Raw genomic sequence first — 17,458 nt, forward strand, 5'->3', positions numbered from 1 at the left:
AATAATAACGATACACTGTAAAAGAAGTTATTTGAATATTTATATGAATTATCTCTGTCTCTCAAAATATCTCACTGTAATGGTATTTCCACTTGGTATTTTGGGTTGTGGTTGACTGTGGGTAATCAAAACCTTGGAAAGTGAAACTGCAGATTGGGCGGGGGGGCTGTAGGGTACTGTGATGTGTTTCATGTGTTGGCATAGAATCTGTGTATACATGGCAGTTAGTTATGATAATGCCACCATTCTGTAGTCATGTACAGACTGAATGAGATGATGAGTTCAATGTTACACTCTCCTGGAAAAGCCTGAGAATTAGTGTATGAGATATATAATTATTAATGTGATATCACATAATTTAATATACTATAATATAGCATAACATGTTCAATAACAATACTAGGTCATATTTATTGAGCACTATGTGCAAGGCCCTGTTCCAAATACTTTCTGTGTATTAGCTTGTGTGATCTTCCCATTAGCTCAGTAAGGTCCTCTTATTATTTTTATGTTACTGAGGGAAGAAGGCACAGAGAAGCTGAGTAATGTCTGTTCAGCTCATATAACCACAGACTCGTGGTGCTAAGAGCTGAACCTAGCAGCTGGACTGGAGGGCACATCCTTTTGCAGCTCTCAAAACCTGAGATGATCAGATAGGCCATCCTGAAGCCGATGTGCCATGGTGCTCTTGCCAACAGCAGTGCCCCGCTGCCGGCCACCGTCCACCGCCTTACTTTCCTCAAACCACCAACTCTTCCTTTTGAAACTCAGACTGGGCCTTCAGTCTATTGCCTACTTAAATTTTCAACTCACAGTTTCTATTTTCAGTTGGCTCTGTTGGTCCCCCACTGGGTAAAGATCCTTTACGGCCTAGACCACTCTGCCCTGCCCTTTAAAGGGAGCCCCTTATATTTGAAATCTGTTCAAGGAGTTTAGATTCTCCTACCCACAGGGGTTCCAAGTCTATCTATTTCTAGCTCTGGGTTGCTTTCAAAGCCCAAGGAATTAAAACATTATAAAAGGAAGGTAGTGACACTCATGGCCTTCACTTCTAAGGACACAAGCTGTAGTTTCCAAGCCCTGTTGGGGGTGGTGGAACTGTGTGCACTCTCCCCTGCTTTGGAGTTGAAGTCCTTCTTTTATCTGTTTTATATACCTAGGATTTGTTTGAAAGAGGTCTTGTGTGAAGAGATATTTGAAAAACCACTAAAAAGTCCTAAAATGCTTAGAATTACTGAGCACATACTATTAAAAGAAAACTTAGAAAACAGTTTCAGTTCTTGCCTTTCTTGCGGGTGAGAAACAAAGGCAGGACAGACAGCTGTCTGTCTACCCCTCCTAAGTCCTTGTGATGCCCCCAGAGCACACTTACTACACAAGCGCTGCTGGTCAGGGAAAACTCTGACCTGATCATCCTGTCTTCCCTGCTGTCAGTGTCAATGTGACCTTCCACTGTCACCAAGAACATCCCCCAATGAAAGACTGCTCCCTTGGGTGACCATGATGGTGCTGCATTTAGAATTCCAACAAGGCATTATCCAGATTCTGGAGACTTCCAAAGCAGGCAAATAACCACAGAAATATTGTGAGCTCACAACTGTTGATGAGAACCTGATGAGGGAATGGGAAGCAAGGAAAGACGGACTCTTTGACAAGACTTACTTGTTTTTCGATGAATGCATTGATTCGCTGCAACATCCCCTCACATGTGAATTCGTAGGGCATGTATGGCTCAATCTGCGGAAACAGAAGGTTCCATGAATGAGGAGAACACACAACACACACCACTTACCAGCTCTCCTAGAACCTCTCAATGCATGAGTGCCAATGCCTGCAGGCAGCCTTGGGAGAAGCTGGAAGTCACCAGTTTCCCAATGTCACCTTGTCTGCCCTAGGTGCAGTCCCTGAGCAGACTGTCTACCATCCACAAGTCTCAGATCACCCAAGAATGAAGCAGTGGCAAGAAAGCCACTGTTTTTTTTAAGCTACAGTGAAGACTATATAAGGGGAAAAGCACTAAATTTAGTGTTTGGCACACAGTACTCAACAGAAGGTGGAGATTACCACTTGCTAGCAGGTAAGCCCCCTGGGGTAAAGTTATGGCTGTGTCATTTGCACCCCTGTGTGCACACAGTGTAGGACAGGTAGGCTCTTAGCATGAATCTGTTGAATGAAGATAAGGTTACACTGCTTTGAGGAAACCACACAATGAGCTATTTATAGACCCACAACAGTGACCGGAAAACTGAGTTACAATCTTAGGTGAGGTCAGCACATATGCATGGAACTCATGGTACAAAACTAACTGATATAAGGTCCTGAAGAGCCCAGCTAGAGGATTCTGGGAGGTCAGAGGGCGAAGCAGACTATGTTTATGAGTCCAGAGAGCCAAGACTGGGGAGTGAGGAGAGATGGCAGCTGTTCCAGGTGGAGTAGCATGAGATTTGATGTGTAAAGACAGAGGAAGCTGCAGCTCAGGACTGTGGACCTTGGTGAGAGGACGCAGGAAAGACTCACTGATGTCACCAAAAGTCTTGAGATTTCTAAACTGAGTTGCTTGAACTTCAAGGAGGGCAGAAAACCCTGGGAGGTGCTCACTGTTGTGGGGAAGGCATTCCAATCTACACTGAGCCTGGAGGGAAGGGGAAGATAGGTGCGTCTGGATCTCCACTGCACAATGTTTGCTAGGATGCTGAGGTCTGCATCTTCAGCAGCGCACCAATCTGAGATGGGAAATTCACTTCGGAGAAAATCACCAGCTTCACAGAGCCCTTTAGCCCCTGGGGATCTCTGGGTGGGAAGGAGCACCTTCACCTCTTCCTCTTGAGTCTACACTTACCTACCTCAGATCTCTGGGGTAGAGAACAGGACAAAGTACCTGAGATCTGAGGCCTGCTAAACGTGGGACAATGGACAGAGGATATTCCTTAGTAGGCAGCCACATAGTTGGTTTCGGGACATCCTCTCCCCTTTTCTCTAAGTTTATGTTATATTTAAAATTTTAAGCCATGATTTATAAAAAATTGATAACATATCTTTATTTATACACAATTAAATGCCAGTAGTGTGTTTACAGACAACTGGATGCCAGTTTCATCACACAGGTTGGATCTCAGCCATATCTGTCCACATCTGTCTGGACAGTCAGGAGAGGCTGAGCCTCTGTAAGATCATGGACACTCTTCCACAAGAACAGAGAGGTCACCTTCCTCATCTCTAAAGAGCTCAACCTTCTTTGAAGAACATATTCTCAGCTTGTTTGTCCCCATTTCAAGCTTCTGAACCTCAGCAGGGCCATTTCTGACCTAGATATAGCTCTTCATATAAAATGTGAAATTTTCTTTTCTTTTAAAGGTATTTATTTACTGAACTCATGGATGATTCAAGAAGCTTTGTGTAACAGGCCTAGAGAAATGTCTCCTCTCAAAGGATACATAGGAACCAAAAGAAACCATTTAAGGCAGAGGACATGGCATATCTGGAATTATTTACAAGTAGACAAGTAGAATTCAGAATTAAACATACATTGGTGTTCTTCTGTCACAAGACCAAGAGATCTACTTCTGTGGCAGGAAGCACCCAATGGCGATTCTGACAATATATTCCAAAGGGCATCCATTAGAACTCATAAATTAATGAATTCAAATGATTCAATGCAGTAAATACAGAAAATGGCTCTTCCTGTTCTCCCAGTCACGCCCAATTTAACCAAAGGGATGCTGACTCATTCATTGCTCTAGGGCCAATTCACTGTTTTAAAGGATATGAAGCCAGACAGTTTTCCTACAAAGGAAAAGGAAAAAAAAAAGGAAACTGCATTCCTATGCCACTGCACTGCCAGGGAGTCCCCCTTGCCATTCCAGTGTGGATGGGTACAACCTCCTCTGCATGGGAAAGCTCTCCAGACCCTGAGCTTAGGGGACAGAGAGCAACAGCACACCCCAGAAGTGAAAGCCATTTCATGGACTGAAGGGAAGGGACAGCCTTCTGCCTAATACACCTTCAGGAACAAGTGAAGGCCACTTTGGGGTATGAATGAAAGAGAATGCTGACCACACCCAATCCCTGAGAAACCCAAGTAGGGCCCAAAAGGGAAAAACAAGGGCCCGCTTGTGGTCATCCTCCTTTGTGGAAAAAGGCCTGTTACTCATCCAACTAAGGCCGCAGGCAGGATGTTTGCAGGCTACTGGCCTGCTGGCTTGGAAAATTTCTATGAATTTTCCATCTTCTCCTCTGGACCTGCTTTCCTGTGAGATTTCCTGTGTCCACTGGTACCCCCTCACCTTTGCAAATCTTACTGCAAATTGCTTTCAAAAATCAGCTAAAGCCTGAATGGTCCCACCTAACAGGTGGCTTGACATCATCTGATGAAGACATGGTTTTAGTAGGTACCAGAAAACCAGGGTTTAAGTCTAGGTTCCTCTTTTACTAGCCATACAGTTTTAAGTTAGGGAGATCTTATATTTTCTCTGGAGGATTCCAAATATAAACTAGGTCATGTCATTGTCCTGTTCAAAATTTCCCACCACACTTAAAAATACATACTTAAATACACATACTTAAAGAATACAATAGCCTCCTCATTGTCCCCAAGAGTGCCTATTTAAAAGCCCCATACATCTTCTAGTTTCTAAAATCTGTTTTACGGTTTCCATTGTTTCTGATGAGTAGTTGGCTGTCTTTAATATCATCATTCTTCTGAACGTAATGTTTTTCCTCCAGCTAGCTGCTTTCAAGATTTTTTCCTTTATTTGTTTCTTGCCCTTTGACTATGTGCTTTTCTTTTTGTATTTATTCCTGTTGGGGTCCACTGTGCCCTTAGCAATTGTGCCCTTGTAAATTGATTGGAAAATTCTTCATTCATTAATTGGAAAATTCTTACCCACTGCTCTTTCAGAAATTTCTTCTGTGCCAGTCTCTCCCTTTTCTCAGATTCCAACTACACCTAATTTATGCTGCTTCATTTTGTCCCAAAGATATCATGTACCCTTTTCCATTTAATTCTTTCTCTGTGTTTCAGTTTGAATAATTTCTATTGAGGAGTCTCCAACTTCATTGTTTTTTCCCCCCTCTGCTTTGTACAGTCTGCTTAGAAGCCACTGAAGGAATGCATTTCTGACATTGTATTTTTTTCCTAGAATTTTTCATTTGACTTAAAAAATAGCTTCCACCTCTCTGATGAAATTCTCCATCCATTTACGTATGTTGTCCACTTTCTTCCCCAAATTGTTCAATATATTTATCATAGAACTTTTTTTCTTTCTTTGTGGGTGTTGGGGATAGAACCCAAGGGTGATCTACCACTGAACTACATCCTGCCCTTTTTATTTTTTATGTGGACCATTAAAGGTCTTGTTAAGTTTCCTAGGCTGACCTTGAACTTGTGATCCTCCTGCCTTAGCCACCTGAGATGATGTGATTACAGGAGTACATAACCTTGCATGTTATTATAAAATTTTTAAGTTGTTATCTCATAATTCCAATATCTCGACCATCTCAAGTTCTGGTTGTGTTGATTGTTTCCTCTCTTAATGAAAGGTCATGTTTTCTTTTTCTTTTTTGGGTGTCATGTAATTTAAAAATCTTGGAATTACATATGAGAAAACACTACCACATTTCTAATCCATCTCTAACAACTTTTATGACAATAATTTTTATATTAATCTCTTTCCTTATTCCATACTCCATTACTCTTTCACAGTTTATCTTTCCTTTTATTCTATTTTGTGTTTTTTTTTTAATTATTATCTTAAAAAACTAATAAAAAAGACTTGAATTTGATTCCAGGTTTTACTAGTTACTAGTATGATCTTGCAAAACATCTTTTTAAGCCTTAATTTTCTCATCTGTATCATGGAAAATAATCCCACTTAAAATGTGAATGTAACTTTATTTGGAAATAGGGTCTTTGTAAATGTACTCAAGATGAGGTCACACTGATTTAGGGTGGACCCTAATTTATCATAAGTAGAGGAGAAGCAGAGATACACACAGGGAGAAGCCACACTGTCATGTAGGCAGAGAATAAAGCTCAGAGACTTTAAGCCAAGTAATGCTTGAGGTTGATAGAAGCTTGGAGGGGCAAGAAAGAATACAATAGCCTCCTCATCAATGGGGGATACATTCTAATACTCCTTGTAGATGCCTAAAACTGAGGATAGTACACAAACTTTTATATAAGCACTGTGGTAGCACAATAGCTTAGCTGATAACAGATAGCTACTAAGTGACTAAACCAGGGTGGATAGTGTATATAGCATGGATACACTGGACATAAGGCTGATTCATGTCATGAGTGGGATGGAGAAAGATGGTGTGAGATCTCATCATATTATTCAGAATGGTATGCAATTTAAAATATATGACTTTTATGGAAATTTCCATTTAATATTTTTGTAACATGGATGACTATAGGTCACTGACATCATAGAAAGTAAAATTTCAGATATAAGGAACTACTGTATAGTCCAGTAGAATTGCTGTATACTTCACAGTGTGCATGATCCTCTGCTGACATCTAATTTCAGACTTCAGGCCTTTAAAACTGAGAGACAACATTTCTGTTGTTCAAGCCATCAAATTGTGGTACTATGTCACACGCAACCCTAGATAACTAATACACAAGTAACTCTGGGACACAGGAAGGAAGATCCTTAAATCTCCTCAGGAATGACTCCCTGGTGGTAAAACTTTAGGTGTGGAGCAAATATTTTCAGGCAGCCCAGTATGACCACACTTCACTAGGAACTTCTATCAAATGGGTCAGTTGAGTTCGGGGACTCCTGCCTACAATTGTTGAGACTGGGTTTGGGACTACACATGTGACCATTGGGAAGCTGACAGCTATGCCAAAGCCCAATACCCAGACCATCTTCAAGGGGACAGAATATGGATAGCACATCAGAGTGCCCTTGCTCCCCTGGAGATGCTCTCAATTAACTGAAATTGGCAGGTTAGTGGGCCACCGACTTGTTATCATTCCATTCTATTTCCCAAAGGGGAAAGATGTTGTTTCAAAGAGGTAAACTGGCCATTCATCCAGGATATGTGCCCTTCTCGGATCTTTCCCTTCCACTGAACCCATGCCTTATCCATGCCATTCACAGTTTTGCTTTGAAAATTCCTACTCAAATGACAACTCAAAATGCAGCATTCACCAGAAGCACCCCCGACCCCTGCTCCCATCCCTAGATCTTCTGCATGTTGATTTTGGCACTGAACATCATCTGCGCTGTTAAGCATGTGTTTGTTGCTAACATCAACTCCTATCTCTGATCCAGGTAAATCACAGTGCTGAATACTAGGAATATAGCAGGCAGACATATATAGCAGGCAGACATATATGTGCTGCTTTCATGTTGCTTATAGTCTAGCAGAAACTCAGATGGTCTATTGTAAGAAATAAAAAACACTTCTTAGTGGCTAAACACTTCCTATGTGATAGACATTGTATTCAAGCACTTTGTATATGTGATCTCATTTAGTCCACTCAGGTTACCAGTCAAGTATGTAATATCAGCTCTACATTACAGAGGAGGGAACTCTACTAGTCACTGGAAGCCAAACCCAAAGTGTGTAAGTCCAGCCCACCCTCAAAACACACCTGCATGATTCTCTTAAATATCACAACCAAGTGTGAAGAGTGCTCTGATAGGAGAAGCACAGGGGCAGTGTGTACCTGAGACAGTTAACTGCAGGATCAGGACAACTGAACTCATCCCAGGTGGGTGGTCAACTCCCACAGGTGGTGAGACAGCCTCACCTGTGGTTATGGAACAAGCACCCCTCCCCCTCCCCAGAGTGACTCAGACAGTTCTCACAGACAGTAAGTGCTTAATAAATGTCTACTGAATTGATGAGAAGAGTCCAGAAAAGTAAGTTATTTTACAAGAGCCTACCTAATATTTTGGTAGAAAGAAACAAATAAACAGATATTATGCAAAAACATTTCTTTCATGATTTCTTCCCCATCTCCCCCTCCCCTCTTTTGGGGTAAGGTAAAAGAAGCAGGCCCATCTTTTCAGATCTCTAAGAGTGACCTAAGTCAATCTTGGAAGCTAGCCTAGTTCAAGCCCCTCCTTCTGTGCCTGGTACACAGGATCCATGACAGTTCAGAAGAATCCATGGCCACATGTGGACACTGGCTCTGCTTTCCATGTCACACAACATCCATAAAATCCCCAGGCCAAGTCCTACAGACTGGCTACTCTTCTAACTCCAGCTACTTTGGGAAAGTGCTATTGACTGAATCCAAGGGACTGTGATGCTTTCCACACATCAGGTCCCATCACAAATGGGGGGGAAATGGAATTAAAGACACAACCTTCTGATTCAAAATCGCTTTCACTGCATCCTCGACTTCCTCCTGATTGTTGAGATTGACAGTCCACACATGCGGCCGGCTGATGAAAACTTCAGCATACGGATGCTGGGATGTCAGCTGGAAAAGAGGAAACAACACCTCAGTTTCACACTGATTTAAAAAAATCTTCTGGGCTAGATGAAGTGTTGTACATTTTACCGCACTGAGTTGTACTTGCGCAGGTAATAAGACACTCATCCTCTCCCTCGACAACTGAAACATCCTGTGCAAACATAGCAGTTCAGAAACAAATAGTGATGGCTGCACATCTTGAATCCCTCTTGGAAATAAGAGAATGTCACAATCTGGTGACAAGGTGGCTGTTTTAGGTGGGGTGTGTGGGTGTGCCAGGGATTGAACCTGGGACCTTGTGCATGTTAGGCAGGGGCTCTACCACCAAGCTACACTCCCAGCCCTTATAGGTGACTTTAATTCCTAATGAACATTTATGCTCAACCAAAATAAGCATAGCTCATCCATACTCACCCCTGAAAATAACCTCTTTCAAACCAGTATCTATTTTCTTGGCTAGGACAGACAGGTAAGCATAAAAAATTGCAATAAAAATCAAGGCTGCAACAGTCCCAAGAAGATGAGTAATGGTGCATACAAAAGGTGATAGAAACAGAAGTGATCCCATCAGAATAAAACAGAATCTTTAGGGTTTGGGGAATAATCATCAGCATAACATTGGGGCCTGAAATTTTTAGAAGCAATCTGTAATTGGAAAAGCAAGAAATGGCAGTTTTATCCTAAAGGAGGTTTTATTTTATAAAACAGGGTGGTCAAAGAAGCAAAGATATATATTGACAATTCTGGGTTCTTTAAAAATCCATTCTTCAGGACAGCTAAATTTATCCCTCGATCATGCTGCCACCTCTATTCTTATACCCCTTTAAGGTAGTGGTGTAAAGGAGTGTTCTAGACATTTATGAGAATATTTTTAGTTACCACAAGAGCTGGTGCTACTCTTAGCCTGTGGGTGGGGACTAGGGATACATGACATCTAGTGAGGTCTAGGACAGACCTGCACAAGGAGGAATTGTTCAACTTCCATCATCATCATCATTTTCATCATTTTTGATGATGGGAATTGAACCAGGACCTTGTTAATGCTCTTTACCACTGATCTCCTCCTCCAGCTCAAAGAACTTCCAAATGCCCTGCTGGGCTTTTAGGTGGATTTATAGCATCTAACACTTTGATACAGTTTTAATATACAATAAATTTCCCAGGAGCATAATTACCATGTAAATCAAGAAATGTTTGTACTGTTTTATTTGGAACTTCGCCCATGAGCTGTCACCATTTTGGAAAAATCATGGCAGTGAAGTCAATGCCACTCAGGATATCAGAACTGCCAGTAAAATGTCCCCAAATTGGTCTATATTTGTAGCTATCACATTAATGGCAATTATGTATATATGTGTGATATGTGTACACACTCTTATATTTAGTTTCTCGTTCATAATGTCAATTACAAGCAAAAAAGGCTGACAACTCTTAGTTGAATGTTTTATTCCTTTTAAATACAAGTGTTCATGGTAAGAGGGAATGAAAAATCATGTCTGCTAGGATAGGTCTTGGCTACATAATATTGAAATATGTATTACTTTATTATGAATTATTTTCTTTTTATTTATTCTTCATATTCGAGTTAGGAAACTATATTTTTTTAATTATGTAGGCAGGCAGGTTACATTATTTAAGATTTTCATTTCAGGAGAAAAAAAAGATGTTATAACATGTTTATCATAAAAGGAGGTGTTAGCTCTGGAGTGTTAAGACCTTTGCTGTGGAAGCAAAAGGTCTGGCTCTCTTTTTTCCTTTTCTCTTTAGACTCTGATATAGAGATATACTTGGAGGAGTGGATGTTCCCTCTTGCTCTCAGTCACTGGTCTTGGTAGCCTGCTGCAGCAGTGGTGTGCAAAAACATGACTAAGGACAGGAAAAATGGGCCACAAGTCATTGGGCTCCAGCTGCAGTTTTCACTGCCAGTCACTCAGGGAAATCATGTGAGGAAAGTCCAAGAAGGTTTTCCCCGCTCTGCTCCTGCTTCTCTGCCCTGGGTCAGGTCCTGCACTAGCCTTTTCAACTCTCCACCCTCCTGATGTGTGCCTTGCTCTTTTGCACACTGGGCTTTGTGGTCAGTGGAAGGCTACAGATGATATGCAGTTCCATGGAACTGGGAACACCTGTTTTTTTTTTCTCTGCACATATTTGGATTCAATCCCTATCAGTGAAATCCCATGTGGGGCCAGGCATTGCGTGATCACCTGCACATACATCACTTATCGGGTTTCTTATGTAGTCGTAAAGATTCTGAGGTATAGACCCAACAACCAGAATGTTCAAATCCAGATCCTTCAACAACTTATTAGCTTTGAAAAGGAAAGAGCATGACAATTTAGAGGATGTCAATGACTGAAGGCAAACAAAAGCCTTTTAAAACTTGCCAATATAAAACAAAATTCATTGGACTGGATTTATGCCCCTATTAGACCTTTTGTGAAGATGAGCAAAAAATGTTGCATTATTTTCATTTTGTGGCTTAGAGGACAAACTAATTAGCCCTTCTGCTCTAATCAGTGTAAATTAGAGTTGCCATCAATGTCACTATTTAGCAAGTAATATATCAGCAGCAGTCTCTCACCCCTCCCTACTCTTTAAGGTCCCTGCATATTTACAGGTTGCTCTAAGCACTAAGAAAATACAAAATGTTGAGCCATTATAATTTCATTCATCTACATTTATTGAGGGTTGCTTAATTTTATGAGGGAGGCATTTTGTGATTCATTAGCCCCTTTTGAATGTTATGTTCTTCCTTGCTAATTTATTGAGAACCGTCTGATCTCAGCTACTTCATCATGTATCAATCAGGAAATTTACTATAGAATAGTTTGTAAAAGTAATGAAAATCTTATTAAATATGAGACATTACTTCAGAGTAGCTATTAAATCTCCAAGGAGAACATGGGTTCTCTTTATTGGATAGGTTAAGAAAACCCAAAACAACAACAACAAAAAAAACCCTGAACTCAGAGAATTTCTCATAGTTTACAAAATGTCAGAATAATGACTGGGAATCTACTAATATGTTTCCAAATATGAAGATAAAAATAAAAATCCAATTCATATTAAAGTATAAAGAACCAAGTATAACCTAAGGCATTGTGAAATGTTTTTCCCTCTGAGTATACACTGTATTTAAAAAACTTGGCCCAATGCAAAAATAAAAACAAAGTTAAACTTACAGTTAGAACTCTAGACTTTCCCTTCAAGTGAAGGCAAAAAAAGAGACCCATAGGCAATTGATATGGGCCAATTTATGTTGGATGAATTGTTGATTGACATAAAAGGTTAACATAGGCAAAATAGAGATTTATAATTATACATACTCAGGTATATTTATAATTATATATATATACTTGTAAAAATTTCCCCTTTCCTGAGGGGAAAAATAAAAGATAATTTCTAAGAGGTTTTGACCCTTAGAAATCTGTAGACCTATTGACAGCTTTTTTCTAATTAAAAGCATCTTTGGGTAGGAGGATTTGGCATCTGCTGTGAGCTGAAAGAGCAGAGGAGGCAGCCCCTCTCAAAGCTGCCTGGTGTTGCTGGAGGGAGCTACAGATGAAACCTGACCTTCTTGGGTTTCCCCCCAAGTTCATCAACATTCATCCCTCTCAGGCTTGAAGTCCTTTCTTCTCCTTTTTCTTTAAGGCCAAGCCCCATCTGTCAATCTTTGTCAGTTAACCCTGCACATTCTCCTTCCACCTGGCACAACTCCAAGTTAACTCCCCTCCTTAATCCATCTCCCTATTTCTTATGCACTCACACTGATTATGCAGCTGTCTTATCCTTCTTCCAGATCAGATCTAGAGCTCTGAAAACAGAAAATGTGTCCTGCTGAATTCCATTAACGCAGCAAATAGTACCATGGACTCTGTAGGGATGCATTAAACATCTGTCAACTGCCCTTCTGCCTCCCAGCCTTCCGGTGGGAGCCCAGGACTGATGGAGTCATCTGTCTGAGGTCACTCACTGAGCAACCGTTGAAAGCAGTCCACACTGTCTTTCTATTGGAATCTCATTTCGGGCCTGGTGGCATCATCCCAGGCAGCAGTTCCAATGTCTGTTCTCTCTTTATGGCATAAAGAATGAAAACCCTCCGCGACCTCGGCAGTAAGCAAATGACTAAATGATGGCACTAACTGACAGAAAATAATGAACATACTTTTCTTGATAACTTCGTACTGGTTGATCTGGGCCATGTAACGTGACATCACTGACTTGGCCAAGTGTCTGGAGTGTTCTCAGTGTTGTGAGGAAACACTCAGCATACAAACAGCTGATCTGAATTCTTTAAAAGCAGTGAGGGTCATGAGTGACAATGAAAGGCTGGCTTTTTACAGACTGGGAGACTAAGGGGACATGACAATTGACAAATGCAACATGGGATTCTGAATCAGATCCAGTAACAGAAGAATAATTTTAGCAGAAAAAAATGGCAAAGTGCAAATATAGTCTTTAGTTCAGATAATACTAGGGTACTGCTATTAATTTTATTTATTTTGATAATTGTAGTATGGTTTTGTAAAATGTCACCAGAAGATGAAGCTGGATAAAGAATATACCTCAATGCTATATTATTTTTGCAACTTCTCTGCAGACTATCTTAAAATCAGTAAAAAATGCAAAATTCTACTTGTAGGCATATAATCAAAAGAGTTATTATCAGGAACTCAAACAGACAGGGGTATACCACTATTCATAGTTGCATTAATCAGAATAAGGAAAAAAAAAGTGGGAACAGCTCAAATGTCCATCAGCAAATGAAAGGATAAGTTCAACATGGTAAATACATGCAATGGAAAATTAGCCTTAAAAAAATTAAAAAGGATTCGGACACACGCTGCAACATGATCAACCCTGAAAACATCACATCAAAGTGAATAAGGCAGACCTAAGAACAAATATAACATGATTCCATCAAGCCCCTAGAGTGGGCAAACTCATAGAGACATAAAGTAGGAGAGAGGAGGAGGGGAGAATGGGGAGTTACCACCGTTTAAAGGGGACAGAGTTTCTGCTTGGATGATGAATAAGGCTACAGATTGATAATAGTGATTGTTGCATAACACTGTGAATTTACTTAATGCCAGTGAATCACACTTATAAATGGCTAAAAGGTTTTATATTATGTATGATTTATCACAAAGTTTTAAAATAGGGGAAATTACAAAAAAAAAAATCAATTTGGACAGAAGAAGGAACTTCTGAGATTTTCTATACCCAAAGGAAAACCTATGGATGATACACAATGGAGAAGAACAGTCTCATCAATGAATAGTGATAGGTGTGTTAATGAGCTTTATTATGGTGATCACTTTGCAATGTTTATTATTTCAAATATCAAGTTGTTTATCTTATATATATACTTCTTATTTGTGAAAAACAAACAAAAACTGCTAGGGATGACTGAAGTCTATTTTCAACCTCAAACTCTAAAGTTTCAAAATCAGTCACGTGCTGTAGCAGAGATTTCTAAACTGAGAAGTTAATCTCCCTGTTGGGAAAAGTCTTTTAAGCCTTTCCAAAATAAATAGGCTCTTCAAGACTGTTCCTGATCTCTGCGTCTAGTGCCTCCCACAGCACTGGCACCTGGCACACAGGTGAGCTAAATATTGGTGAATGAACTGACCTTTCAAAATGAAACCACTTCCATGAAGAGTTCAAGTTATACGAGTAAAAGGTAAAAAGTAAGCAAACATCCAGTTAACCCTGGTCAGATGTTATCTGGGCTACAGTTAACCTCTTTGAGATAATCTATGGTTCTTATTGATTTTCCATCTCCTTTGGCCATTTCACCAATGATACAGGGGGTTGGAGAAAAGAACTCTTAAAAATAATCAGTTCTATGAACTGATAGGATTCCCGATTCATTAATAAACATCACTAAACAATTTATTTTATGTGCTATATAACATTTGTTATACTGTTATGACAGGTTCAGAGAAAGTGACCCAGAAGGGTTTCAAAGCAGCAGCACTGAAAAAATAAATGCTTTAAAAAGTCATGGTTATGTCATGGGAGGACTGTCCATCAGTGTAATTCCCCTGTTGAAGGCCCTGAAGGACAAGGGTGTTGCTTTAACTGATGGAGAACATCTTGCAGAACCACCTACTAACTACATGGAAATAAAAAGAAAATCATTCTTAAAGTTTCTTGCACACATCTTTTTCTGGCCAGATATGGAAGCACCCAGCTTGATCATTCACACTTAGCTGCAAATGACTTGTTTATTGCTTCTAATCAAATCCAGCTTTCCTTGGTGGTGATTTATCATCTATTGTGAATTTTCAAGCTGATCTCTGAAGGCAACTGAAGCAAGGCTTCTGCAAATGGTTCTAGCAATGGCAGGACCACTTCATGGGGTGGTGCCTGCTGATGGTGGGCTAAAAACTCAGGCATATCACCTGAGTGCCCAGGGACATGTTTTGCCTCTTAAGGTTGAGGTTCTTGGAGAATATCCATGGCCCACTTTTAACTCTCTATAGCTCATCATGGAGAGTTGATTCTCCACAAATATGCTACAAATTTGTTACTCAGTTGATCTTATCCTAAGCTCCCAACAAGAAGAGTTTAGCTTCAGACAAGAAGAGCTCAGCTGCAATCAAAAGGCTAGAATGTCCTTGTTGATTAGACAGTTGGCATAGAGGTGATGTGACTGAATCATTTGTTTCTCTAAGCTCCAGGATCAGGTCCCTAACCATTTCCCTTCCCACATAACCATGTTGGATGATGCTAATAACACTATCACTTCTCTGCTTTCTTTATCCCTGGTTCAGCATCTTTGGGTCCAGAAATATTTAAAAACATTTGAAAAAACTTCATGTACTCTGAAAATGGGCAGACTTTTTCCTCTTAACATTATCCCTTAAACACTGCATAACTACTGTTTATGTAGCACTTACATTGTAATTATAAGTAATCCAGAGATGATTTGAAGTATGTAAGGGGATATTCTATGCAAATACTATGCCATTTTACATAAGGGACTTGAGGATCCAGAGATTTTGGTGTCTGTGTGTGCACGCATGGGGAGGGGTGGCCAAGGGGGGCGGTCCTGGCACCAATTCTCCATAGATACCAAGAAGACTATACCTACATTATCACTAAGTAAATAGTTCTTCTTTTTTACCTCCCATGTTGCTGGGGATTGATCCCAGGACCCTGAGCACGCTAGGCAAGTGCTCTATTACTGAGCTACATCCTACCCCCAATTATTCCTGTAATTGAAAAATAGAATGATTCTGATAGATACTTACCTCTCTCAGTGTTGGCTTGCCAATGAAAAAGTCTGTGTTTTTGCTGCTTTTTGGTGGGTTGAACTTGGGATTCAGAAAAGCACATCCATTTGCAATAGCCTCCAGGGGAGCTGGGCCCTCATATGGGAACCCAAGTCCAACAAACAACTGGAAGACAGAAAAACATGCATATATAAACACATCAGTCAGGACTGGCCTCCCTGGCTCACAGGGGGCTACACTGTGGTCCATTCCTGTGAATGCCTCAGACACTCTGGAAGGGTCCCAGATCCTAGGGGGTGGGGTGGGGCAAAAAGAAGGGGCTTGTTCCAATATCTGAAAAACATCACCAGGGACTTTTAAAACCCTTGTGAAGTGGCTCAGCTTACGGTATTCTTCTTCTCTCTGCTAAAAAAAGTAAGAAAATAAGTGTTGGGAGGGGGGTTGAGGGTGGCTAGAATATTAAAAGAAAAACAACAACAACAAAAACCAAGGCCCTACAATCATCTTTCTGTAACTCACCAGGAGACATGACTGAAAAAACACTTGCTTAACTAAACAGAAGGTTTCTTCATTGAAGCAGCAAACAACAGGCCCTTTCAGGGATGCTGGGCAGAGGGACAGAAAGGTCACTTGGCGGTTTGATTACAGTTCAAATGGAACTGCTTTAAAACAATGGTAGGTCAGTAAACACAGGTTTTCATAATGGGGTTTTCACTGGGGGACACCAACATCTTGGTTTTACTTTCCTCTGGGTGGGGGAAGAAGGTACTCAGTTGCTAAATCTGCACGGCAATGAATGTTCCTGCTCCAGCAAGCAAGCCACATGTTTCCCCCAAGGCAGACAATAGATGGCAGCAGAAACACGCTCTCTCAAAGTCTTAGGAACAACCACAGCAGCAGGGAGACACTGTGACAAAGGGGACGTGCTGCTACAGTTCAGTGGATCTGATTCCTGGGTCCAAAAATGAGATAATATCTCAGACAAATGCCTCACTCTGCATAATGTTCATGCAAGAATACTGCACACTGCTGGAGGGCTGGAGGTAGGTGACGGTGAGGTACAAGCCTGAGTTTAGTGAGGCCTGTGTTCTTCCTACCCACATCACAGAGTCAATTCTGAAATCTCTCCAGTTCCCAAGAGGCATGTCAAGTGATAAAGCCCAGGTGGGACCCAGGGCAGTGCTTCCTTTCATCTTCATGGTGAGAAACACCCACAGAAGGTCCTGAGAGTGGAGGAGTCTGCTGAGCTGGATTTATCTGTATGTGTGGTTCTCCCGTCCCTAGGCTCTCTCCTCAGCTCCCCCACCCCATGCAGCTGTTTTAAATGAGCAATCACTGAGATGTTTCTGCTGGAAAGCACCGGGTCCAAGCTGCTGGATTCCCTGTGCATTCCTGGAAGACAAAGGATGCATGTGTCTGGCACTCAACACAAGGGCTGCACAGAGAGCAGTCCACATGTGACACTGGAGAATCATGCAGATCCCTAAGGAGTTTTGGAGCAAAACACCTGAAGTTTCAGGTTTTCTGAAGAAACTCCCTATCCTATTAATTTTTGTATAGACAGGGCACTTAACCTTTCTTTTTTTTTGCTGAAGAAATAACCTTTCATTTTCTGTAAACCTTGAGATCACACAGCCAGGGACATCCATTAGGGAGAAAGGGAGGTGGGGTGAACAGAAGGTTCAGGAGGCCTGCAGAACTCCTACTGCTGGCTGTGTCATTTCCCCTTGGAAGGAAGAGTCCCTGGAGGTCATGGGGTGAGGGTGAGGGCCTGGAAGCTGCA

At 41.0% G+C, this 17,458-nt stretch overlaps 1 protein-coding gene across 1 annotated transcript in view; it reads right to left on the reverse strand.

The window, feature by feature from the left end:
* Nucleotides 1-17,458, reverse strand: part of LOC143410747 (alpha-1,6-mannosylglycoprotein 6-beta-N-acetylglucosaminyltransferase A-like) — a 92,035-nt gene that overhangs the window by 7,613 nt on the left and 66,964 nt on the right. Inside the window, exons 5-7 of the mRNA XM_076871494.1 lie at nucleotides 15,694-15,840; nucleotides 8,324-8,440; nucleotides 1,663-1,737 (exon numbers count right to left, since the gene is read on the reverse strand). Coding sequence (XP_076727609.1) covers nucleotides 1,663-1,737; nucleotides 8,324-8,440; nucleotides 15,694-15,840 — 339 coding nt within the window. The remainder of the gene's footprint in view (nucleotides 1-1,662; nucleotides 1,738-8,323; nucleotides 8,441-15,693; nucleotides 15,841-17,458) is intronic.

The sequence above is a fragment of the Callospermophilus lateralis genome, chromosome 11 (genome assembly GCF_048772815.1).
Source record: "Callospermophilus lateralis isolate mCalLat2 chromosome 11, mCalLat2.hap1, whole genome shotgun sequence".
Taxonomy (NCBI): Eukaryota; Metazoa; Chordata; class Mammalia; order Rodentia; family Sciuridae; genus Callospermophilus; species Callospermophilus lateralis.